A 27,111-nucleotide genomic window follows, 5' to 3' on the forward strand; every position below is an offset into this window, starting at 1 on the left:
TCTCCACCTTTATTGCATTGGATCAGTCCTGAAATTCCAACAGTTAATCACTTAATAGGAATTTAACATGTGTAACTGTTTTCCTAATGTTGCTTAACACTGTCTTCTCATTTATTTTTAAACCTCATGATTTTTTATTAAGCTTAAACTTCTACAATTTCTACAGAAACTGATGTTGGTGGAGGATGTTTTAAAGAGAGATATTAAATGAAGAAACATCACTATTTGTATGAAACAAAGCAATGGAACAGAGACATTTTAACTTTGAAGTTATGCAGCATTTCAACACATACGTTATTTAATCAACTGCTTTTATATGCTCTGGTCTCCTACTTTATTTAAAAAAATAAATAAATAAAAAGCATGTGTTGCTGGTTTTCCTTCCATGTTGACTTAAGCATGTGATTATTCTGCTTAATGGTTAACCCAGGGCTACTTTAGGGCTTGAAGTAGAACAAATAGCCATACTGTTTTCTTGGTTCTTATCACCATCTTCAAGAATAGCAGGAGTGGGCAAATGTCCTCTTCAAAGAGATGACTTGTTCAAATCTAAAAATAATTCCAAATGCAAGAGGGAGCTGGTTTGCTGGGAATTTTAGGAGTAAGGACAGGAACTCTCTAACAATTACAAAGGTGGTTGGATGGAGGGTTGTGGATGTGCGCAGTGAAAAGCACCAGCTGTGTCTGAAGTTAACTGGAACATCCACTTCCCAATGTATTTCATCACTTTTGTAACAGAATAACAAGGGCAACTTTCTGAGGTCTTCTACAGCAATAGAAATGATATATGAAAATGTCTACCAGTATTTCAGAGCTGATAAACTGCACACCCTAAAGTACTCTGTTAAAATCTCTGCTGATGCATTTTTGTTCACTGTGTAATCACTGGTATAACATTTACACTTCAGTGTATTACATGTGTTTGATTTTCATCAATATAAAGAAATTTAAGAAATATCTATGGTATGATTTTTTAAAATGTAATCTTGGAAAGGTTATCACAAATATTGTTATAGCCATTTTCAGCTATTCAGTTATCAGATGGACAGAAGTCAAAGCCTCTGCAATGCCACAGTGGTTTTCAGTTGCTTATATAAGGGCCTTTTTAACCCTCTTAAAAAATAAAATAAAGAATTGAAAAAGAAGATTGTCTTTACTACAGGAAAAAAAGAAAAATTATATATACACACACATATATATACACACACACAGTGCGTACGGAAAGTATTCAGACCCCCTTCAATTTTTCACTCTTGGTTATATTGCAGCCATTTGCTAAAATCATTTAAATTAATTTTTTCCCTCATTAATGTACACACAGCACCCCATATTGACAGACAAAAAAAAGAATTTTTGAAATTGTTGCAGATTTATTAAAAAAGAAAAACTGAAATATCACATGGTCCTAAGTATTCAGACCCTTTGCTCAGTATTTAGTAGAAGCACCCTTTTGAGCTAATACAGCCATGAGTCTTCTTGGGAAAGATGCAACAAGTTTTTCACACCTGGATTTGGGGATCCTCTGCCATTCCTCCTTGCAGATCCTCTCCAGTTCTGTCAGGTTGAATGGTAAACGTTGGTGGACAGCCATTTTTAGGTCTCTATTGCTCAATTGGGTTTAAGTCAGGGCTCTGGCTGGGCCATTCAAGAACAGTCACAGAGTTGTTATGAAGCCACTTCTTCGTTATTTTAGCTGTGTGCTTAGGGTCATTGTCTTGTTGGAAGGTAAACCTTCGGCCCAGTCTGAGGTCCTTAGCGCTCTGGAGAAGGTTTTTGTCCAGGATATCCCTGTACTTGGCCGCATTCATCTTTCCCTCGATTGCAACCAGTCGTCCTGTCCCTGCAGCTGATAAACACCCCCACAGCATGATGCTGCCACCGCCATACTTCACTGTGGGGACTGTATTGGACAAGTGATGAGCAGTGCCTGGTTGTCTCCACACATACCGCTTAGAATTAAAGCCAAAAAGTTCTATCTTGGTCTCATCAGACCAGAGAATCTTATTTCTCACCATCTCAGAGTCCTTCAGGTGTCTTTTAGCAAACTCCAAGACAATGACCCTAAGCACACAGATAAAATAAGGAAGGAGTGATTTAAACCCAATTGAGCATCTCTGGAGAGACCTAAAAATGGCTGTCCACCAACGTTTACCATCCAACCTGACAGAACTGGAGAGGATCTGCAAGGAGGAATGGCAGAGGATCCCCAAATCCAGGTGTGAAAAACTTGTTGCATCTTTCCCAAGAAGACTCATAGCTGTATTAGCTCAAAAGGGTGCTTCTACTAAATACTGAGCAAAGGGTCTGAATACTTAGGACCATGTGATTTTCAGTTTTTCTTTTTTAATAAATCTGCAACAATTTCAAAAATTCTTTTTTTTGTCTGTCAATATGGGGTGCTGTGTGTACATTAATGAGGGAAAAAATAATTTAAATGATTTTAGCAAATGGCTGCAATATAACCAAGAGTGAAAAATTGAAGGGGGTCTGAATACTTTCCGTACCCATTATGTGTGTGTGTATATATATATATATATATATATAATACACATATATATACACACACACACACACACACACACACACACACAGTGGTACCTTGAGATACGAGTGCCCCAACGTATGAGTTTAAGTTACGAGCCATCAAAGAGCTTGTCGCCGCACATTCCGAGGAACTGACGATGAAGGAGTTGACGGAACTACAGACGCGGCAACATACGGAGGTTCTGCAGGAGATCGGTATCGCGGAGGAGGTTACCTCATAAAGTGAGATAAAGGAAGTGTTTGCAATGTGGGAAAAAGTTTTGAACTTTAAAGAAAAGAAACACCCTGAAAAAGTTACAACTGATAGTGCAGTGGCGCTATTTAATGACACTTACCTAACTCATTTCAGAAACATTCTAAAGGAGAGGACTAAACAAAGCTCCTTATATAGGTTACTATTGAAACACCTTGAGAATGAAAGTGAGGAAAGCGTGGCAAAAAAGAAAAAAAACCAGTGAAGAAGAAAATTAAGTTAAGCAAAAGTGAAAGAAAAAAACATTACAATACACTAATTGGCTTCACCAACATCTGTTTATTTCTTGAAATTCTCTTATGTATTAGGTTTTATTTTGTTTGTATACAATATTTGTTCATTATAAATAAATTTTTTTATGTTGAAAACATTTAACAAAAAATGTTATCTATATACACATAGATATATATATATACACACACACAGAAGGATTCTACATGAAAGCCACAATAAACTAATGAAATGGTTCTAATGTACCTGGGAATAGTAGAAAGCACTGCTAACACATGAGTGCTAAAAATTGCTACTACTGAAGGATAGAGAAGAAAGAAAGAAAAAAAAGGATATTTCCCTTGATGAATTTAGAGAGTGAGTCACACTACACATGGCACACTGAACTGGAGTGATCACAACTGCCATATTTTAAGAATAATTATATTGAAAGAAAAACACAGAGCCCTCTTCTATACTTCTATATCACATCCAATGTGCAAAGACCTTATTAAAGTCTGCTGTCATCTACACTCTCATTAATTTATTCTTGTGTTTTTTTAACATGTAATGATGAATCAAGAAATGTACAAACTATGATGCAGACACTGGTATACTCAGAGTTCATCCAGTGACAGATATGAATACAGAGTAACACGCAGAAAGAAACTCGCCTGTTCTCGGTAAGATACTGTGTGTGTATGCCAATAGAGAGCCACTTGTGAGGGTCTCCTCATAGGAGATCAGAAGCTGCTGTTGCCTGGCTTGTGTATACAACTGGCAAAGCAAGCAAGCCGGAAAGAAGGAAGGAAGGAAGGTAAAGTGCTCTGTGATGTAATCTGGAAATCCACTACTGCCTCACTGGCTCACAGAGAATCCTATTGTTAACCTTAGGAGGAGGCTGAAAAACATTCAGCATAGGCTGCTTTGAGAAACACAAGGGAGATATTGCAGTGAAGACTGTGCTGGGCTGCCTCAAAAACGCAGGAAGCTGGTTACAATGGAAAGACAGTGGTGAAGCGGCTGGTTACTACTTAGTCTGCTTAGATTACAGACCTCTCACACTGTGCGCTATATGCCAATGCATATTGGTGCTGCTTCAATGAAACATTTGTGCCCATTTAATATTGCCCCATATTTCTCCTTGTTCTTCTATATTTTAGATTGTACTGTATGTACAAAATCAGAGAGTCATGGGGAGCTATACTGTTAATGAACAGTGAGAGTCAGCTTGTATTTTTTCCGCTGTTAGAAATTTCATATTCAGATATGTTACAAGAGAAGAGTTATAATGCAACAATGAAATCCACATTGTTATAAACAAGAGATTAACAAGTCCAACCAAAAATGCAATCAATCCAGCAAATCACATGTTAAGATTTGTAACTAAAAGCCCCAGCTGACCAAATACAGAGAGTTAGTTAGTAAAGCTCATCTAAATTTTTGTAAGAAGATATCTATTTCTAAAATAACCAGAAAAAAAAATTCCTCTTGTGGATAATAAATGCCCCTTTGATCTATTAGATTTATTAAGTTTATATTATTTTGACAATGGAATGTCTTCTGCCAACACTCATGGTAAAAAGTGGAGCCAGAGCCTTTGCAGCAGGTGAACAGATTCTGGCGCGTTAGAAAAGAAGCACACAGTAGATAAAACCAACTCAATTCTTAATCTACAGAGGATACAGATCTACCAGTAAAGCTTGGTCTGCAAGACAGGGGCAGGCTGTGTAGCTGAAGGAAGCAATGGTAAGCAACTCCAGACATGCTCCACATAATCATGAGTAAATCGCACCAGAGTATACACACATTTAAATGAGATTTTACTAACCATTGGGATTTAAAATTTTGAATCCTGACCCTAAGCAACAACTGGTCTACACTGTACTGTGGGAATGCTAGCTGCTGAACTTAACTGGATATGGCATGTGAAGCACAGGGTAAACACCACTTTGTATTTTTCTACCACATATGTCTTCGGCTGCAATATCATCTTTTTCTTTCAAAAACATTAACTTTGTCCGTCTTCAGTGTAGACACAGTGCTCTAAACACAGTACTATGCTGCATGCACACTATTTGCAAGACGGAATACAGCATCTTCTGTTCAACTTCCAAGAACATTCTTCAATTTAGGCCTTTACAGCCAAAGTAAAAGTGACTTATCTGCCACTTTGGTAGAATGTATAACTAGGTTCATATGGTATATTGGTTCATTTTTAATCATTCCTTTTAATATTAAAAGTTCTTTAATAAATAATGACTCAATAGCGCTCCAGACCACAACTAAAATGGGGAGATGAGACACAAAAATTGGAATGTGCAACAATAAGTTAAAGGGTAGTCACCAAAATCAAATCCTCTGGGTTGATGTATAGTTTGCATTTATTGGAGTTCATTTTTAAATCCTGTTAAAGGTTTCGTGCATCCCTCAGTAGCCCTTTGACTGCTGTGATGGATTCTCAAACTTCATATCACGAGTTTAATGCAAACATTGACAACAGTCAACAAACGAAATAGGAACACAAAAGCTACTCAAAAATGTAATGCACTGAAATAAGTGAATTTTCATTGCTACCTAATAATTTTATTATTAAAAAGGCCTGCTTTCAGAGAGGAGGAAATTGGCTGTCTTGAAATCAAATGTTAATTTGCATGACCACACCCACTGATGTCATAACACTGCAGTCATACTGGATAATTGGAACAACGTAAACTCATAAACCAAACAACAAAAAATATGCAAAAACAAAGTAAATAAATGAACAAAGATATTAAAACATGTTCTAATGTTCAGTGCATATGATGGGCCATCTAAATCGAGCAATTAATTTATAAATAGGGTTGAACGGCTTGAGGAATTTCCTTGGCTTAGGTATAATAAAGTTAAACAAGTGGTATGCTGCGACTTTTCTTATAAAGCCAGACAGGAGGTTGCAGAGAAAACCAAGCATTTCAAAGCGACAAATCGTTTCTACAAAGAAATGAAATGAAAACAAAAAATGAGAGGCATAAAAATGCTTGTGATTGTGTAATTGTGAAGCGTGTCCCAAGAGAGACACCTTTAGCCGACTTCATCCCTCTTGACCATAAAAAAATAATATTCTGAGAAGAACTCTAAAGAATGGAAAAGAAAAGTGAATGCACCCTGTAAGGACTGCCGTTCACAACATACGCCTCAAACCTTGCTGATGAAAAAGAGGGTAATGAATGTATCAAGGATGTATGATAACCCAGTAAATTCTGAATTTATTGGGTGCCATGCAGACAAATGTAAAGGGCAAACACTGAGTGGTGCTGCAAAGAAAAAATGCATCTCCCTCATTCTAGACTGAAACTGACGTATCTGGAAGAGATAATGTGATTAAGGCAATGCAGGGATTATTTTTTTCTTCTTGTAGTTGGTGAACTTAAAAATTGACTTGCTTAGGGAACATTAAAAACAATAAAATCTATCTTCTTATATAATATGCTACCATGGATGTCCATTTGTCTGTCCAGGATTTTAAACCACCTGTAGCTCGCAAACCGTTTGACCAATTGACCTGAAATTTGCTACACATATACTAGGTGAAGTCTACTATCTGTTTTCGGGGTGATGATTGACCTCCAAGATTATTCCTCTTTTTATTTTTATTGTTGAATCAACTCTTGTTAGCGGCCAGCGGGGCAGCGGTGTGGCGTATGGGTGCCGCTCTCATACCTACCACCTTCGCCATCACTTCCCCTACCTCTTCATATCTTAAATCATTCTTGAGGCAGATTAAAAACTTAAGTGCCAGCTTAAGTGAAAAATTAAATAAAACATACTAAGTAATTGCAACACAAAGACGGACTTAATCAGTTTTAACGCAAAAAGATTCTGACAATAGGAGAGAAGAAGCGGGCTGCTAGGGTGGAGAAAAGAAGAGCTGCTCAGTAAGCAGCAAGCGCATCAACCTCTGAGCAAACAAATGATAAACATACAGAGAAAGAGGATGAAAACTACGAATGCTCAAGTCAAGTGTATTCTGTTACTGTTGTTAAATAAAGCAGACCAGCCTAAATTAGGCAAGAGAAAACCTATACATTTGGTGTCAACTGAGTCAGAGGTAACATGGGTGAATCACTTTCATTTTACTGTTGTCATGTAATCTTCAAACTGAGTGGAGATCACTCCAATTACTAAAGCAGCAGTTTGCAGAATGGCTTACAGAGGTTTGTGTAAGGTTATCTTGACAAAAGAATCTTACTGTACAGATTTCAGAAATGCTTTGAATGTTTGTACATTGTAAACAAGGCTTTTCTGCACTAAACAGCATTAAATCAAAACAACACAATTCCCTTAATGTCTCATTGTTGGAAGATTTATTTAATAATCACCTCAAAAGTCCCTTCATTCAGACAATTTGGTCCTGATCCCTGTGTGTGACATTGGCTTGGTTCAACTAAAAGTAAGAAGCCTTATTTAGTATACAGGATGGCAAAGGGGCACCTATTTTGATAGTCAGTGATACCAGCTCAAAGTCTAAGGAATACCATCTTAACTCAGGACGTATATAGTTTTGATGTTCTAACAAAAAAAGTTCATAGTTTTAAAGTTTGACCAAAAGTCCATTCAGCAGTCACAGGTCTGTCACAATGGAGAAACTGAAGAATCTAACATGCAAGGTTGAAGGTATATTTGCCCAGAATGTAAATCCACAGTGTTACATCTGTCTCTGCCAAATAATGCGTAGACTCCCCATTTATACAGGGGAACACCACAGGCTATGTTTTGCTCTAAAACTTAGTTGGTGCCCCCACCCAAGCCACTGCTGGGTACCCTTGCTAGTCAGGCTAGAAAAAGAGATGAACAGACCTACAGGCCCAGAACAGGGAACACAGTAAATCTTTATGTTAATATTAACTATGGCTTCTGTTTCTGTTTATAGGACCCAACTGCTCCCAAGTCACTTTTTTAGTCCATAGGCCTGCTTAAATAAACTATTGACAGTGTGATTAAGAAGTATGCGTACAGCAGAATCTTTCCCCCATACTTAAAAAAAAAAAGAAGGAGTATGTGCAAAAAGCATAATTTAGTTTTATTGGAGATTCATACAAGTGGTGTTCTTCGGTGTTAGATCCTCTTCAATTAGTAGTGGCACAGAAGCAGAGAAGAAACTAATAGGTTATCTGGTTGAAACATTTTTGTCGGGGTAAGCATTAGATGGAATCCAGTCCAACAAAGACCTATATTAGACACCTTTTACTTTGACAGCACAGAAGACAACAAAATGTCAAATTTTAAGCCCTTCACAACAAATTGTAATGATTTAAAATTACCATCCTTAGCTAGAATGTTGATTACAGTAAGGTGATTTACGTAACTGAAACATAACTACAAAAACTGAAAAGTTGTGAACCAGCCAATGCTTTGAATACTTATCTGAATCTGAACTTTGGATTCTGGCACTTTTTTGTTTTTGTCTCCATTTTCTTGATCCATAACTTGTTACTCAATTGAAGTTATTTTGAGGCTTTTAATTCACATAACAAAGAAAAATTCAGTTTTGGTACAGTTTTTCCTGTTTTATTTTCTAATCGTTCTCCTGATGAACTGTTCCAGCTGCAAAGTTGGACAGATTAGTACAAGTGACAGGAATGTGCATTCCAGGGTAGCATGCTTATGGGATGTACTCACTGATCTAGTGACGGAAATTCTTCAGTTACCATCAAAATGCTGTAAAGAAATGGCACTCTGAATAAGGAGATGAGGCAAGAAAGGAGGGATTAAGGAAACTGAATAAAAGAAACCTTTCAGACAACAACTTCACAAGTTGTTCGGAATGTTTGTATAATAATGCGGACAAATTCCCATCTTATACATGGTATCTTTATGGTGGTCACCAAATCTGTGTAATTTCAATTTCCAAAATCTAGTTAACAGCAACAAATCCAAATTAACTGTTGGTTAATAGCCTTATTACAACAAAATAATTGTGATACTGAACTATTTACACCCTCTATAGCAGTGATGGCGAACCATTTAGAAACCAAGTGCCCAAACTGCAATCCAAAACCCACTTATTTATCGCAAAGTGCCAACATGGCAATTTAACCTGAATACCACCTAAAACTGAACACCAGCATAACCAAGGAGCTGGTGGTGGATTTTAGGAGGCCCAGGCCCCTCATGGACCCCGTGATCATCAGAGGTGAGTGTGTGCAGAGGGTACAGACCTATAAATACCTGGGAGTGCAGCTGGATGACAAATTGGACTGAACTGCCAATACTGATAATCTGTCTATCTACTGAGCTTTTAGTTTAGAAAAGCCACTCATACATTAACATCTTTTGTCTTAAAAGAAAAACATAATAGCGGAGCTTTCAATGATACAAACAACTTTTTGTTGAAAGGTAAAAGTTTGCATTCGGTATGCTTTTGAACAATTAATGTGCTTTTTGCTGTTGTATGCATGCTGATAATTTGTCTAACCTTGGCTCATACTTTGTAAGTTTGAGAGCAACACATGCAGCACTCAGGTCATCTGTTAGTCTGTTTCTGGTGTCAGATTTGATTTAATTCAAAGCTGAAAACAGCTGCGCACAAGCATAAGATGCTCCAAACAAAGTAAGGAAAGCAATCTCAAGTGCCTTCATTGACTTAAGATTTGGCAGAGAATTCCACACTATAAGGATTTCATTTTCATAACTAACTGTGCTGTCCTTTGTCATCCCTTCGATCCTCTCAAGTGTTTCACGCAGGTCTTCCCTATTAAGCTCCGCCCCCAAAGCATTATATATTATGGGGTAGTGGATCAGGTGTGGCGATTAGCAACTCCCGGCAATAATTACAGATGCGGACGACTCCTCACCTGTGCGCTTAAGCGAGGACTGCCCGCATCACAAAGCTCCCGGAAACTGCTCCGGCCACTCTACCATAACCCCCTTTAAGCCGCGAGTGCGGCAATTATCTGTTAAAACTGGCCTTTTCAATTTTGAGCTGTGGACCCGCTATACCACATCCCCTCCAACCCCACCACGGGAATCACAGACTCAAAAGGCTGCAGTCCATGCCGCACCCTCAAGCAGCAAATGTGCCGCCCGCCTTACCCCAGACAGGAGAGGAAGGAAGCGCTTCCATTGGGCTGCTGGGCAGAGGGGCGGGTGATGTGAGAGAAGTCCTCCGGTGCGCGTGAAGAGGGGGAGCAGTGAGGGGAGCAGCCCGGTCCCGCATTCCTCTGGCTTTATAGTAACGAACTCTGTGCTCGGGCGACGGCGCGCGTGCCCACTGAGAGGGCTCTGAGTGCCCCCTTTGGTACACGTGCCATAGGTTCGCCACCACTGCTCTATAGGATCACAATATTTGCTATGAGAAATGATTCAAAGCAGAGAGTTGACCTGGCACTTTCCCAGGTCAACATCTAGTACAATTGTAAATAAATATTCAGGGTTGCTGCTGTGTGAACAAATCCAGTAAATGACTGTGCACGGCATGCAAAGTATCAAAGAGAAATTATTTGTTATGCTGATACTAATTTCAGTAAACAAACTTTTGTTTTCTTAGTTTAGTAATTTCAAAATGTGTCCAGAAATTTTTAAATAGGTGATGTTCTCTGTTCCTGCAAGACAAGCAGAAACTATTCAACCCACTTATCACCAAATGCAGCCATGCTTTCAAATTTTCCATTTCTGCTTAACAGTTGTATTAATTTCTAGATATGTTGGCAATTTAAGTACATTATAGTTAATAAATAAATGCAACGAATTTAACATTTAACCACTGCTTACCAGTGTATTTTCGTTTAGACAATTACAGGGGGAAAAAAAAAAAACCTGCACTCATCGACTACAGAACATCTGCAATTTATACAGCCATAGCAGGTTTCATGTGTGAATAGTATTAACCTGCAACATTTCCAGATCAGGTGAATTCCAATTAATTTCCGAATGGGTTAACCTGGAAAACTTTGGGGTTGTGTGTGTGAGTGTTAAAGTGGCTTGTGGTTGACCCTACTATTAATAATAAAATGATGAAAACAACTCACAGTAGAAGCTTAACCATTAGTTAAGTTTATTTTGAGATTAAAGGTCTGAGCGGCCATCTGCTAGTACGTCCAACACAACAAATAACAGCAAAGTCTGTCTCAGTTGATGCTAAGATATCACAATATGATCCACCTACACTAATTTATCAACTACACCAGAGCCAAACAAAAAACAAAACAGTGGACATTAGAAACAGGTTGGCTAAAGTACTTTAGACACCTGAGGACTGTTTGTGATGTACCGACTGGGATGTCCTCACTGACAGAACAAAGTACGCAGCAGCTATCTCATGATAGGTATAAAAGAACAAAACTGTGTCGAAAATTACAAAAAAGATTAAGGAATGCAGTTATCATAAACATGCAAAACTTTGTTACAAGAATGACGCAAAGAAAGACTAGTGGGCATTAAAATTAATGGCTCAAGAAATTCAGCAGGACCTTTGAAAATTAAGTTCTTTTCAATAATTAGCTGAATAATTTCTATTTTAGTTTGGACATCTATGATTTATTTTAGAAAAATGAACTGTTTTAATTAGATCATAGCAAACTCCCCTCATAGACTCAAAACAGTATTCCTCTCAAGTAGCAATGGCTATTGGTCAGGTCTTGTCATTAATGGCTATTGTATGTCTGGAGCAAACTCAGAATGTGTTGTGTTGATAGATTTTACTCATGCATTCAAAAGCAAATCCATGACTGTACAATTATATTCTTCAATGCCAATAAGTAAAATTTAACTCTGCCTCTGTAATCCCATATGTGTGCAGAGTTCAGTTCTCTCCCAAATGAGTGCTGAGCTTCAGATGCGACACTTTTTCAAAATATGCTAACTCGACCTGTCACAACACACATTGCATCAAACAAGAAGCCTTAAAGAGGAAAAAAGAAAAACACACATAATAAAGAAACCTAAGAACATTTATGTTAGGCAGAAAGGCCAGTGGGTGCTGGGTGGTCATGTCTTACAACCCCTACCGTTTATTTTTTTTTTTTCTCCAACTTAACTAGAGGGTGTTTTTTCCCCCTATCCACCCTTGCCAACTGACCATATTACTGGACTGTCATTTGGACTATTTCTCTTAATTGTACATGTGTCTTATGTAAATGTGCATTATTTAATTTTTTGCATAATATCTATGCTTATTTTCAACTTATTTTAATTTGTTTTTCTTTACATGTAACTAGTTCTTGTGACATCTTGAAATCACTTTGAGCTAAAGTTAGGTCCATAAATATTTGGACAGAGACAACTTTTTTCTAATTGTGGTTCTGTACATTACCACAATGAATTTTAAATGAAACAGCTCAGATGCAGTTGAAGTGCACACTTTCAGCTTTAATACAGTGGGGTGAACAAAACTATTGCATAAAAATGTGATGCAACTAAAGCATTTTTTTAACACAATTCCTTCATTTCAGGGGCTCAAAAGTAATTGGACAATTCACTCAAAGGCTATTTCATGGGTAGGTGTGGGCAAGTCCGTCGTTATGTCATTATCAATTAAGCAGATAAAAGGCCTGGAGTTGATTTGAGGTGTGGTGCTTGCATGTGGAAGATTTTGCTGTGAACAGACAACATGCGGTCAATGGTGCTCTCAATGCAGGTGAAAGAAGCCATCCTTAAGCTTTGAAAACAGAAAAAACCCATCCTTTTCATATATATGTGCCATAGAAATCAATAATGTTATTGTCAGCACAAAAAGCATACAACTCTCTGGAACAAAACATATTCATTGACATTTTTTCAATATATTACTTTTTTTTTTTTATATATTATATATACATACTAGCAAGGCAAGCCCCCCTGGCGCCTTGACCTTCAGCTAACTAAACCACCTAAATACAAACACTGGTGTTATGAATAGCTAATTTTTTTAATAGTTTGTTCCTGTGAAAGAAAGGTTACTCGATCAAAAATAAAAACCATGACTGTCTTGATATTAAAAACCATGACTTTCTTGATATTTTAATTTATAATTTAAAAACGGAGTAAGAATCTGAAAATCTAGCAACATCACATTAAAGTTCGATAAATTCTGAAATATATATATATATATATATATATATATATATATATATATATATATATATATATATATATATATATATATATATATATATATATATATATATATAGGTTTTAAAATAAGCCCGATTAAAAGTGTGACAAAAAAGTCACATAAAATTGTTGCATTTTTAGGATTAAGATTTTATATATACAGTATGTATATTATGGTGGGCGGCTTGGGGTGGTACCCAGCCAGGAGGACCGGAGGAGGGCTTGCGCCTCCTCCAGACCAGGAAGGGGCGACCGTCCTGGTTGTGTTAGGGGCCACAGGTAGAGGGCTTGGAAGCCCAACCCTGTACGGGCCCGTGGCCACTGCCAGGGGGCGCCCCGGTGCCTGAAGAACCCTGGACCTCAGCACTACCGCCACACCAGGAAGTGCTGGGGGGAAGAAGACTGGGGACACCCGGAGGGCTTCCGGGTGCACAGCCGGCACTTCCGCCACATGGGGGGTGAGTCCGTGGAGGACTGGTGGGAAGCAGCTGAAGCCCATCCGGGCTGGTATATAAGGGGCCGCCTCCCGGCATTCGGCAGCAAGAGTCGGGTGGAAGAGGACAGAGCTCAGAGAGAGGAGTGGAGGCGGCCAGAAGGAAGGCACTGGAGACTGTGAGGCCTGGACTTTGGGGGATCGGTGCTGGAGGCACTGGGTTGTGCACTGAACTTTACTGTAAATACTGCAAATAAATATGAGTGTGTTGGGAGAGTTTATAGACACATGTATACATATATTACACATACAAATGCATATTGTGACAGATACGGGGTGCTGTCGTCCCATTGAACCCTCACACCAGACGCCAGACACCAGGTAAAAGTCCAAATATTAAATTTATTTAAACAATAAAGTGCACTAAGCAGCCTCCACTCCACAATACTCATAAATCAAATCAATCAAATCAGCTCAAGTTAAAGCACTTTTGAAAAAGTCACCAACCAATTCTTGAAACAGAATTGCAAAAAAAAAAAAAAACTCATTAATTAACAGGACCTGTAGTAAAATAATTTGCATTCATCTACAAAGTCACTCAAAGAAACGCTCTACCCAAACGTTGCCACATGCTGTATTTAAAGATGTAAATGAACGTTTGCTAGAAAGGTAATAAACATTGTTTTTTTGGTTTAATTTATCACTTTTATTTATTTTATTTTTTTTTATTTAAACTGCTGGTTAATTAATTCATGACACATATATTGCACTTTTTACACTACTTAAAAAGGTTTACATTGACAGAGGTGGGACAATTCAACAGTTATCCAGCAGTGGCACACACATGAACCTGGTCAATGGGTTTATTGCCATTTAGTGACGGGTGAGTTTACGGCATCTGCTGGAGTTAGGAGCAACGATTTTGGGGGAAAGAGGGAGGGGGCAAGTTTAACATGAGAAAGAAATTGGGAGAAAGGAAACAGAGACTTGAGCGAAAGGCAAGAGCCGAAGAAGATGGTTAGAGCTATGACAGGATTTCTGGCATAGGAGAGAGAGAGAAAGAGCATAGAGTGAACCAGCTGGGAGAATATGTCTGGAATATCTAAGGGAGCAGTGAAGGAAGGTGGCAGCTGGCAAAGATCCCACAGGTTTTTTGTTTTTTTTTGTTACTTTTTTTTACTGATATAGTATGCACTTAGATACAAATATTTAAATATTTTGATTTTATCAAATCATTTTCAGTATTGTTTATATATCATGTCAACTGCAATTTTCTGCATTGTTTCGGCAATCACCAAAAACATTCCCATTTAATTGTCAAATGCCAACTCACAAATAACCAAAAATGTCAAAATCTCAAATCTGGTGGGGTGACTGTCTGATATTGTATACTGCTATTAAAAATATGCATGTAACAAGTGCTACTAATACATGCAATTACATTAACATTTTTTTTTATTTGACTCATTACTACAAAAATATTTAGTAAACAAAAATGTTACCTCTATTTCTTTGATGAGGTAAATAAACATGCAAAAATGCTACCACATACACCTGAAATCTATGCCATTTATTAAATCATTACATTTTTTGCCATGTACTACGAGTGCATCATAAACTAAAAATTTGTCTCAAACAAATTTCACAGCTTACCACAAAGAGTGCTCCCCCACCTCCAGTGCGTACTGCTGTCTGATGTAGACTGCGAATCTGTCTCACCTAAAACATCCAGTTTAGAAAGGAAAGAAAAATACAAAATTAAAATCAAAAGAAACGCTAGTTTCAAACACAATTAATCATTACATTCTTCTCAATATACACAGTGATCAACCAGTACCTTTCTTAGTTAAACCCTCAGGTAACAATTATGCTACAGACTGCTTACTTTTTGAATGGTGACGAACCAGAATGAATTATTACCATGAGTGGCAAAGTAAATAGAACAGGGACTGATAAATTTAAATAAATAACTTGTCAAAGGCTCCTATACTAAATATTTAAGTGTTAAAATCTCAATTTAAAAATTTCTGTGCATTAAATATCTATAAATTATTGCAACATTTACTCATGCAATGCCTCTTATTCTTCCTGGGTACTTTCTATTTCTTCTGTCAAGCATGCTTGTCCCTTTTGAATTGGTTGATTGATTAGACTTGTTGCTTTATCAATTTCTGTAACAAGTGACAATGTGCCAATTGTGTATGCATGAATTTTACATATTAGAGAGTGAACTAGTGTCAATGGTCACCAGAATGTCAGTGTCCTTCGGACAGCCACAGGAATTATGTCCATGGTACATTTTGATGGGAGAATGCTTGGCATTTCACACATGGTTATGAAATTCAGGTGGAGATCCCTTGGTACAGATTCCTATTAAATCAGGTACCAAAGGCAAAATTCACTGAATTAGGTACACTGGAAATAAATAAATCTTAATGCACATACTGTACTCCATGGGCAGCCGATATAGTTAGCACAAGTTGGATTTCAAACAAATTTGAAATTGGGTCAACTATTTCAATAGAAATTAACGTGCAGCAAAAGAGAAAACTGCATTAGGGTCATTTTGCAAATATGAATGGACTAATGTTCACCGGAGGATTATGATATATTGTATCTAAGAAGTGAATTCAACACAAGATAAACATCAGTATTGCATGCAATTCATGTTATTCTACTTCTCCATTTTCTGGTTCTGGGATGTGAATTAAAACCAAATTATTGCAAAAATCCCTCTAGTTAACATATTTCAGTGTTTGCCCTTTCAACCCCATATAACTCCCAAAACCCTGCCGTGGCCTGAAGAACAAATTATTCTGGGGTATAACAACACAAAAATAAAAAAAAATGAAAAACACACATCAAAGCAGACTTTCCATTAGCTGCTCAATAGTAAGCAATGGGTGTATGGCAGTCAGGGAGTAGTGTTATGTAGACTAGTGCTGGGCGGTATACCGGTTCATACCAAAAACCATTTTTTAATTTTTGTTATGATATGGATTTTTCTTATACTGGAACACCGGTTTAAATAACTTAAACAACGTTCAGAACGTGGCGCTGTGGGAAACTGTTTAAGGGGGGACCTTTTTCACTGCTGCACCGCTAAACAGGTATAGAACAGAGCACAGACATAGAATTACTAGACGCAGCATGACCAGCCGCATCCTACAACAATGTCGCCGCCATATTGCGAGTGGCACTGCTGTGGAGTGAAGTAATGGATAAAGATGCCTCACACATGTGCTGCTTGGGATTGTACAAACCGCTGTACGCTCTAAACCAGATCCTGGGGGATTACATTTCATAGGTAAGGCTGAACAATTGTTTTGGTTATATTTGGCCATTAGAAAATCCTGTTTTATAATCTTAACTTCAGCTACGCCAGGCTAAGCTAGCAAAGCTATGCATTTCTGTGCTCAATTGAGCCTCCAAACAACGTTTTGGCTGAAAGTATTTAGTAACTAACTATGTAGATTGTTGTTAGCTGTTAACATTTCTCAAACTTTGAAGGTTTCCCAAAGAAATCCACCTCAGGAAGCAGTGGGAGGTAGCCATTACACGGGATTTTGAGAAAGCTGTCCTGTGATGTGTGCCATGCTAATTTAGTAACAGATGCTGTACCGGCATCATATGATCAAAGCTACCACTTGCTCACATTAAAAAACAAAGGAGGTTTGATGTTTCCTTCTGGGGGTACAGTCAAGGTGGTTAAAGTAGCTGAACATGTTATCCGACAGTGGACATTAGGGCAAGCTGTCAGTGTATCTTTGATCAATCAGTTTGTTCGGGCTGAGATTGGTTCAGATGATGTGTTTTTACTCAAGGAGCACATTGAGGAAACACAGTTTGAAATTGACAACCATCATTTTATGCTCATGTCTTTAATTGTGTCTGCCTTTCACAAACTAAGGCTGCACCATATTGCCAGACTGAATACTCTCAAATTACAGGATCTGAGTGAGGGAGAGGGAGTGTAAGTCTGTAGGAGATCAGTGAGACAGGGGGGAGCAAAACTGTGGTGAGATTTAAATGTTAAGAGCGGTATTTTGTATTGTATTCAGTAGTGAGCAGGGAGCCAGTGAAGTTGAGAGAAAATAGGTGTGATATGTTCAGTGGATTTAGAACAGCAGGTTATTATCCTGGCAGCAGAATTTGGAAAAAGTTGTAAGCAATGGATACGTTTTTGTGGGATGCCAGATAGAATATCATTACAATAATCTACTGTATATGTGAGGTGACTCGGGCATTAACCAATACTTCAGCACTGTGTTGCGTAAGAACAGGATGAAGTCTAGAAATGTTTCAGCGATGAAAGAAGGCAGTCCGAGAAATGTTAACTTATATGGGAGAAATTATTTAATAATAATAATTATTATTATTTAATAATTGCCATTATTAGTGTAAAAATGGATATAAACTGCCTTTAAACGATTCGCCAAAATCTGTTGTATGTAAACGATACTGTTTTAAACGTTATTGTTTTTTCATCAGAAAAACTGGTTTCCACGACTACCTGTATTAGTTTAAATGGCACTTTTTCCACTCTCAATATGGCGGATGTGCCAACGTATCATGGTGACTGGGCAACACAGTGAATGCGGCTTCTATCTATATATGTCTATGGAAGAGTACATGCATTAGTGGAGGTATTGAGCAGTGAAAATAGACAGAACATTCCTAAACAGAAGCTGTAGTAGACGATAAAGTTGAACATGAGGACACAGAAGAGAAAAGTCTGTTGTCTGAAGATACTTTGGTTTTAAAAGTTCGGATGTGGACCATTATATTCAAATGTGTGAATACTGTTTCTATACTACTGGATAATACTGCAAGCCAAGTTGTACATGTTTTATTTATTTTTTTCAATACTGTGTAATGTACCTAGTTACTGTGTAATAGTGTGACAAAGCCAGTCCCCTACAGACTCCCACTTCCCACATGCAAGTTTGTTGAACCAACACCGCCAGTAGTTATGACCAAGATGAGCTGAGAAATCTCATTGAAACCAGGGGATGTTGGAAAGTGCTCAAGTGCTTTTGTTAAAAACAGTCAGAAGTAAAACCAAAAGTGTCCATTGTGCAGTGTTCAGAAATATACAGTAACCAAATAAATAGCAAATCCATAAAACCAGTGAAACGTGGGGATAAAATCCATAATGAATAAATCTGTTAAAATAGAGGTTAAAATGCAGTCTCTCTCCTCGCCCAATCGCAGCACACCACCTTCTGTCTCCACGGCTCATCCTTTATAGGCATTGCTGGCAGAGCCTTTACAGCACAAACTGCTTTCTGCCAACTCCTGTCTTGGCTGCCGCCACACTGTGCAGCGAGACCATCCAAGGTCGGCACACCTCCCGTCTTCCTTCACGCTCACTCAGATCCATTGGAAGGTCTTACATTTCGCTCGCCCCACTCTACAGGCTTAGTCAGTGGGATGAGCCAGCCTCTAGATCACCTCAGCCTGCGCTCCCTCATGGAGCCCCAGCTCATGCTGCCTTCACCTTCCTGGTGTCTGTATCGTCTCCCATGACTGCCTTTTTCCCTTCTTTAACCTCCTTGTGTTCTCTCTTTACTTTTTTGCTTCCCCCTATCCTGCCGGCCCATAAATATACATCTCTGTGGGCGCAGCACCTTATTCACATGCCTCAGTAAGCCGATGAAGCAATTGAGGACAATGGGGTGCGACTCACCCCAATCATCACATCAACTCCCCATGGTCATGCAGTGGCATTTTGAAGTAATAGTATTATTACTGGAAGATGCACTATTATTTATTTTATTGTTATTATTTATTAGTTTAAATATTATGCAGTTTAATGATGGTAAAGTTGTCTAAAAAGTCGCTTTAATGTGTCAGTGGATAGTGAACAGAGATTGTTAACATAAACAGAAAGTGTAGTTGGTTTACAAAAAATATTTACTATTTATTCCTTTTCTAAGACATGTTCATTGCAATACAACTTTTGACAAGCACCTCTGGATATTTTACTAGGTCTAAATGCCTCTTTAGATGGTTGACAATATGTTGTCAAAATTTTAGTTTAAGTTGTTTGCAAATTTTGTTCAATAAAAAGGTTCTATATTTTGACTGCATCTGTCATGCAATGTGATTTTCTCTTCATTAGTGTCCCCCTCCTTGAAAACTATCACTTTATGGGGCCATGCAAACCTGTATTAATACTCGGGTGAACATTAAAATGTTTTTTTGCACAATGTAAAATTCTCATGACAGTGGAATAGGTTATTCTTAGCCAGTCTACTGCAGTAATTGCAGTGGAAAATGTGGTTAACTCATACATGGAAAAAAAATACCGTTGAATACCATAGGTACAATTTTGAAAAATACCGTGATATAGAATTTTGGTCATACCACCCAGCACTAATGTAGACAAATTCCAAATCAATTACTTTTAGCTTATATGTAGTTTTAGAAATGGTGAACCATTTTCCATCTCAGTACAAAAAGTGAGTTTAACAAGGTGCTAAAATAATCAAGCACAGTGGGTTCTCTCTCTCAGTTTCAAGATAATATTCTGGTTCACCAAGGATACCCATTTTCACCCCAAATTGTTTTAGTCATTACAATTCCAAATTATACAGAATAATGATGCTTATTCTTAACGAAATCACTTACCAGTTAGGGCTCAATCCCTAACAGATTTTCAATTAAAATCATTAAAGGTGTGTACAACACAATTTTAAGAAGAGTGAAGTACATTCCTCATAAATTTGTGTAAGACTGAATTCCTTATTTGTCTGAATCTTGAGAAATTCTTTTTTTTAATGCTGCCCAAAATCATCCATATGTGCACACCATGAAATTAATTGAAACAAACCTGGAAATACTACCAATATTCTAGCTACAACATTTTTGCTCACACAGCTCAGATAAATGATGCACTGGGATTGTGACTAGAAGTGAATTCAATTGGGCCTACAAGGACTGAATATCAAAAATACATGCAAACTAAACTAAAACTGAAAGGTGAAATATTAGATCTTAGATAATATTTGCAATATTTATGGGGCTCATCTTGGTGCAAAACATGCCTGGAAAATACTGGTATTATCCAAGACCATAATAGAGGAAGAGGAGATTTAATAAGAGATTAATATTTATAAGTAGCTGGAAAAGAATAAGTAAGAGGTGGCTACATGTACAGAGGCAGAATTAAATTTGCACCTTCAATGGGAAAAAGTGAAAAAAAAACAGAATGTCAGGTTAAAAAAATACCACACACAGTACACACGACAGTTATATAGATCTACTGTATATGCCTAAAGCAACATTAACAAGAAGATGACTTTAGATATTAAATAATCACTTTTACTTTTTTCTAAATTAAGTAAATTTATAGAAATAGGAGAATGAAAGAGCTTCATTGAAGAAGAAGGTGGTGATGAGAAATAATGGTTTGGAAGTACTGGAAACAACCCTGAATAATTCTGTACAACACCAACAATACAGAGCCAAATAAAGAAAGAGTTTTAAATGCGAAACTGAAATAAAAGGTAGAGTAATACAAAACAATGTACAGGAATGAATCGAGTCACATATATAAAACAGCAAGAAGAACATAAAAGCATATTCAGGCTGACACAGTTACGAAACAAAAACCTCTACTAACAAGTTGAAAACTTGCAAATGGCAAAAACATTCTGTCTAATTTCAAGGACATGAGAGCTGGCCAGTGAAGCTAAAAAATGAGTAGGCTACAGCCAGAAATAATCAATCAATGAAAGATGAAAACAAAAGAAAGCCTGGACTAAGGAATGAGGTAATATGCCAAAACGCAGCACAAAGGAAAGCCATGGATGGCAACTGAAACACCAGACAACATCAAAACTTCTGACCTCAGGGGAGGCCAAAAGGGGAAGACAGAAGGGTTTCAAAAAAGTGCTTGAGGGATAGTTATAAAAAAAAATCAAAACATGCAGTACATTCATTCATCCTTTTCCATACAAAGATATAGTCAGCTAACAACATGAGGCAAGAATCAATATTAGATGGTACACAAGTTCCGTGAGGAACACATTTACTCATACGTGGTCAAGTAATAATCCTGAAGATCTTGACAAAAAACAAATACTGTACTTTGATTTACTGGAGATGACCAGTGTTATTTCCAAAAAGGCAGAAGGTTGTGTTAATGCTCAGAGAAAGCAGCTTACAAACGGGCATGAAGCTTTACTGTACACCTGCTTTGCAGATTACAGGAATTTGTTTGCATTATATGCAAGATGGTAATGAAAGAGCTTAAACAGGCAGACTGAAGAGGAAGGAGGTTAACGGGAAATCTATATATAAGTAAACCTATCGGGGATGAGTCAGGGTTAGAAAAACCCTCACCTAATTTCACCACTCCTCTAATAACCAGATTACACTAAAAAATTGATCTGGATTTGATCAATTCGTAAAAACCTCAAATTGACATCAAAATTTGCTTTTTGGCCAGGTCTTTTTTTTATATTTTTTGTGTATAAACATCTTGTACAGTGCTGAGTAATGCTGGGCAGAGCATTGGCATCAATTAGACACACTGAAATGGACCCTTTTCACAGCAGCCATTTTGACATGAAATGAATACCATTAATGACATTTCTGTTCAGTTTCAGTGTGGCATAATTGTTACCTTAATTTATGTCATTACTAACACCTGTGCATGCAATACTATTTCATGGCAATATGGCTGCTATGAAAAAGGCCCATTAGTGATATGAAACCTCGTGATGCCACCTATAAGTAATCATAGCTCAGCAACGACTCAAAAACCAAAAAATATATTTTCTGGAGATGTCCATGACATTATAAGCTAGCTTTACTAAAAAACTGACTAATTTTAAAATATATGTTTTTCACTATTCAGTTTTGAATATTCTAATCATAACATAGTCATTTTTTCATTTTGGAGACAGCATAGTATTTATGCAAAATATAACAGTTGGAAAAGAGCTTTAAAACAATATGGGAACCATTTCTTTTTAACTTATATTTAGGGAGGTATAGCCAGTCAAATTCATAATGCCCTCCCCCTCTAAAAAAAAATAAGTTCAAACTTTGCTAGCTTATATCTCCCTTAATATGGATACTGCAAACACATAGACTGATCTTACAAACATGAGATGCCATTTTCAAATATGGTAATACAATTTCTTTAAAAGACTGATTGCTACTAACTCAATTGGTAGTGAACTCTCCAACTGCCCTACTTAAAGAAAGGAAACCTTCAAACTACATTTTCTCAACATGGTCAGGAAAAAAAAAAAGAGGATATATACAGAGTAGCCATCTTACCTTTCTCTACTCAAAAAAACAAAAAACACAGATTTTTTTTAAACAATAATGTTATGCATAACAGAAACATGTAAATACCAAAAAGTCAACATAAATACAGTAGAGAAAGGCATGTTAAGAGTCCACTGCTGTAATGATGTAGATTTAGTACACATCCTTTGTGAGACATGTTTTGAGACTGTCACCAATGCACAGACCAATATCTGCTTGATTGATGCACCCCATGTATTACCACAGGCTACTACAGACTGAGGCTTAGTGACTTCCACATTTTTCCCTGACATGAATATTGACAGTTGCCACATTGTGAACAGTGCTTAGGGGTGAACATCTTGCTTGTCTTCACACTTGATGGCAAATATTTTGTCTTGTTGTCATGAAGCTACTGTCACACCACAATGAAGCTCTATGATTATCAAACTCACCAAGCATATCATAGCACTTCAGTTGTACAGTGCCATATAATTCAAATTCATCAGTTTGAATTTCCATGTCAACCTCTAATCATCGATTCACATTGCCATCATTATCGTTCAATTAAAAAAAATGGTTCAGGTTCCATTCGTTCAAAAGCTGCTTTTATGGCTTTTCATGCACCATTGTGTTTGAATGAATATTAAAGAGTTACCATTCAGTTAGAATAAAGTGACAAAAAGCATATTTTTTTTTGCAGCTTAATGTTATTTCATCCACTAGATAGCAAAATACTGTTCAGGGAGTCATTGGCTTAACACCATAAAGCATATCATTACATGTCACCCCTAGCCCAACTCTGGTGCATTTTCCATGAACCATATTCTAAAGTTCATCTTGCTATTATTAATTACAGTGGAACCTCGGCTCACGACCATAATTCGTTCCAAAACTCTGGTCGTAACCCAAAGTAATTTCCCCCATAGGACTGTATGTAAATACAATTAATCCGTTCCAGACCATATGAACTGTATGTAAATATATTTTCTTTAAAGATTTTTAAGCACAAAAATAGTTAATTATACCATAGAATGCATAGTGTAATAGTAAAGTCATGTAAAAACATTGAATAACACTGAGACAAACACTCAGGCTCCCTGCTCAGCTGCACGCAAGCCTACGCATTCTCTCACTCTCTCAGCAGCATGCGAGCCTGCACGCTCTCTCTCTCTCGGCTGCACACGAGCCTGCGCTCTCACTCTCTCCTGTACCGGCTTTATTTATTTATTAAAACTGGCCTTTTTGACAGGAGCTGTGGACCCGCTATACCACAGGAAGAAGCTGGGTCGTAACCTGATTTGGTCGTGACCCGAAGTAATTTTTCACATAGGATTGTATGTAAATACAATTAATCTGTTTCAGACCGTACAAACTGTATGTAAATATATTTTCTTTAAAGATTTTTAAACACAAAAATAGTTACATTATACCACAGAATGTATAGTGTAATAGTAAACTAAATGTAAAAACATTGAATAACACTGAGACAAACACTCAGGCTCCCTGCTCAGCAGCTCGCTCAGCAGCTCACTCGCTCTTAGCTGCAGGCGAGCCTGCGCTCTCGCTCTCTCTTGCTTCCTGCTATACCACAGGAGGAAGCGGAGTTGACAGGAGGTTACAGTTTTGAGGGAGAGTCCCTCTGCTTGATGCACCGAGAACAATGTACAGTACAGGGAGAGACTGAACACGTGCAGAAATCATCTGCGCGCACAAACCGAAAGGGAAACTGGCTTGTTCATATACTGAGTGTGTGGTCGTGAACAGCTGCAAAAGTTTGGCAAACTTTTTGGTCGTAACCTGATTTGGATGTGTTCCGAGACGTGTGTGAACCGAGGTTCCACTGTATTTTGTTTTGGACTCAAAACTGTGCTAAGTTCTGAAGACTACAGGAACATCTCCACATTTAACCTAATCTGCAATTTGGCCATTATTGATTAAACAAATCATCCAGTAGCAACCTTATAAATTCTTAGTTTTTTGCAAGATTGCACAGAATCCACCACCTCCGAACATGGCTTGTGAAAGGGTATCTCTTTAGTTTACACTCTCTTGAATTGGAATAATATATTTTACAACATTATACACTGTTAAACAAAAATGTACTCTGCATCTCCATAAAACACTTTACATTTTACACTGGACTCCTCATAAATGACACCTAATGAATCCAGGTTTTAATCCTTTTTAGTACATTTATTAGGTGCATTTTGTGTACTTTTATTGTTTTCATTTTGTCCTATGGAGGCTATGATTCAGTTTTGGGTGTATTCACACTAGGCACATTTGTTCCGTACTGTGCCCTAGGATGACTCTCCCCCCTTCCCACTCTCCTGCTAGCCTTAATTCACACTGTGATTTAACGTTCAGGGACCAGGCTTGCCTTTGTCATCACCATGTGACTTTGTGTAAAGCCTAAACAAGATCTGAACATGTAGCAATAGTATGCATTTCAAAATGATTTTCCTTATTGTGTTTTTGTTTGGTGTCGTGTAGGGCAAGATAAGGTTCTATTCTCTTACAGATTTATTGAGTATACTGTTCAGCATTTTGCCGTTAACCGTGCTGCACGTTTGGGAAGATTTTTATGGAGACAAATGATATTACGGGAAGAATTTGCAGCTTTTCTTGCCAACTACAATTCAAGTTCGCCTGTGAGAATAAAAACCTGGTTTTAACACAAAGTGTATCGATTTAAATAAGAAATGTTTGTTAACACTAGAATCCCTGAAGCCTAAAAAAAAGTCATAATGCCGGGCCACCTTAAATTCCTGCTCACTCATCCTCCACTGACGCAGCTGGTCAAGCCAGACGCTGAAGTATCTCTAAATGGGAGTTAGGTGTTTCGAATTGTATAGGGAAGATATTATATAGTTATTTGGGATACATACATTTCATGAGTGTTCCGTGTCTACAACAATATGTGTAAATGAAGAATGACACGAAATGCAAGGCAAGAAATGTTGAACACATAACTAAAACAGAAAATACTGAAGTCCAAATATTAAATAAACACTTTCACAAAAGGTATAACAAAACAAGTGTGTGTTTATTCAAGAATATAACCAAAGAAAAAGAAATCACTCAATTTACATGCTGCTGTCAATATGTAAAAACCCAAGTCCAAATATCAATCTACACAAAACCAACATGTCTGCTCAGCTGGTGTAGAGGTAAGAACTGCTGCATCAAAGCCAACAACTTTTTCTGTAGGCTTCAAGGATTCTAGTGTTAACTGAGTGGTCACATCATTGATGTCATGTCTGTATTCCGTGCTTGGGTCAATCACACTGATCCTGATTTCTACCAAACTGTGCCTGGGCACACCTCTTCCAAGCAGGGCAGAGCTTGGTACAGTTGGCCTGGTACGGAGTAATCACATTAGTCAAACTAACTAGACTTTGGGGTGTTAGATGCAGACAAACATTCTCAGGCATGGAAAACAACTTTTCCATTTTTAACCTCCTCCTCTTCCCACAAGCATCATCTGTTAGATGAGTCATCCCTTACTGTACTGCCATATAAAAGAAAATGTATATTCCGGACAGTTCCAAGATTTTACTTACTATAAGCTGAATTTCCCAGAAAATATTACAAGCCAACTTAATTCAATTAACTCTGTAAATAAAACTACAAAATATAGAGAAAAAAGTTTCCTCTGTCGAGTTGTCTGACTGTCATTTTGTATTTATAAAAATTTATATGTGAACTTGAGGAGTAATTATAAGCCATGTTTTATTTTTATTTTTTATGTCTTCTCATGTTACATTTTATGAGGTACAGTTATTGTAGAAAAATTTAAACACTAAAACTACTAACTTAATAAAAGAAGCATTCCTTCTGTAAAAGGACAGGAGAGAAAGAATGAATCTCTGTTTTCTTTAAACAATAGATATGGAAACAAGTTATATAAAAACAATATTAATTTTGGAGTATTATTTATAAAAGAAAAATATGACCACTTTAAATTTTATATATGGAGTTAAAACAAAACTGCTTGTTTGGGAAAATGTAATTCAATTATGTGAGGAAATTTAACTACTACGTAAAGGACAAATCTTAAACCCCAATACATATACTCTATATATGCATGTAAAGACCAATCCATCCATCCATCCATTTTCTGAACCTGATTATTTCTAAATCAGTACCTTTAGGCAAAAGGCAGGAATCAAACCTGGTCAGAGCACCTGGGCCAATTTTGAAGAGTCAATCGATCTAATCTGGGTTATGAGAAGGAAAACTCTTGTTCGAGAGAAACATGTAGGCCAAGAGAGGACATACATACCCCAAACTATTAAAAGGCAAGAATTCTAACTCTGTCCCGTGAACCTGT

At 37.4% G+C, this 27,111-nt stretch overlaps 1 protein-coding gene across 1 annotated transcript in view; it reads right to left on the reverse strand.

Moving 5' to 3' along the window:
- The window catches only part of ndufv2 (NADH:ubiquinone oxidoreductase core subunit V2), a 71,527-nt gene that overhangs the window by 25,927 nt on the left and 18,489 nt on the right, over positions 1 to 27,111 (reverse strand). The window contains exon 2 of the mRNA XM_039754779.1: positions 15,165 to 15,230. Within this exon, the coding sequence (XP_039610713.1) occupies positions 15,165 to 15,230 (66 nt within the window). The remainder of the gene's footprint in view (positions 1 to 15,164; positions 15,231 to 27,111) is intronic.

The sequence above is a fragment of the Polypterus senegalus genome, chromosome 5 (assembly GCF_016835505.1).
Source record: "Polypterus senegalus isolate Bchr_013 chromosome 5, ASM1683550v1, whole genome shotgun sequence".
NCBI classification, from domain to species: Eukaryota; Metazoa; Chordata; class Cladistia; order Polypteriformes; family Polypteridae; genus Polypterus; species Polypterus senegalus.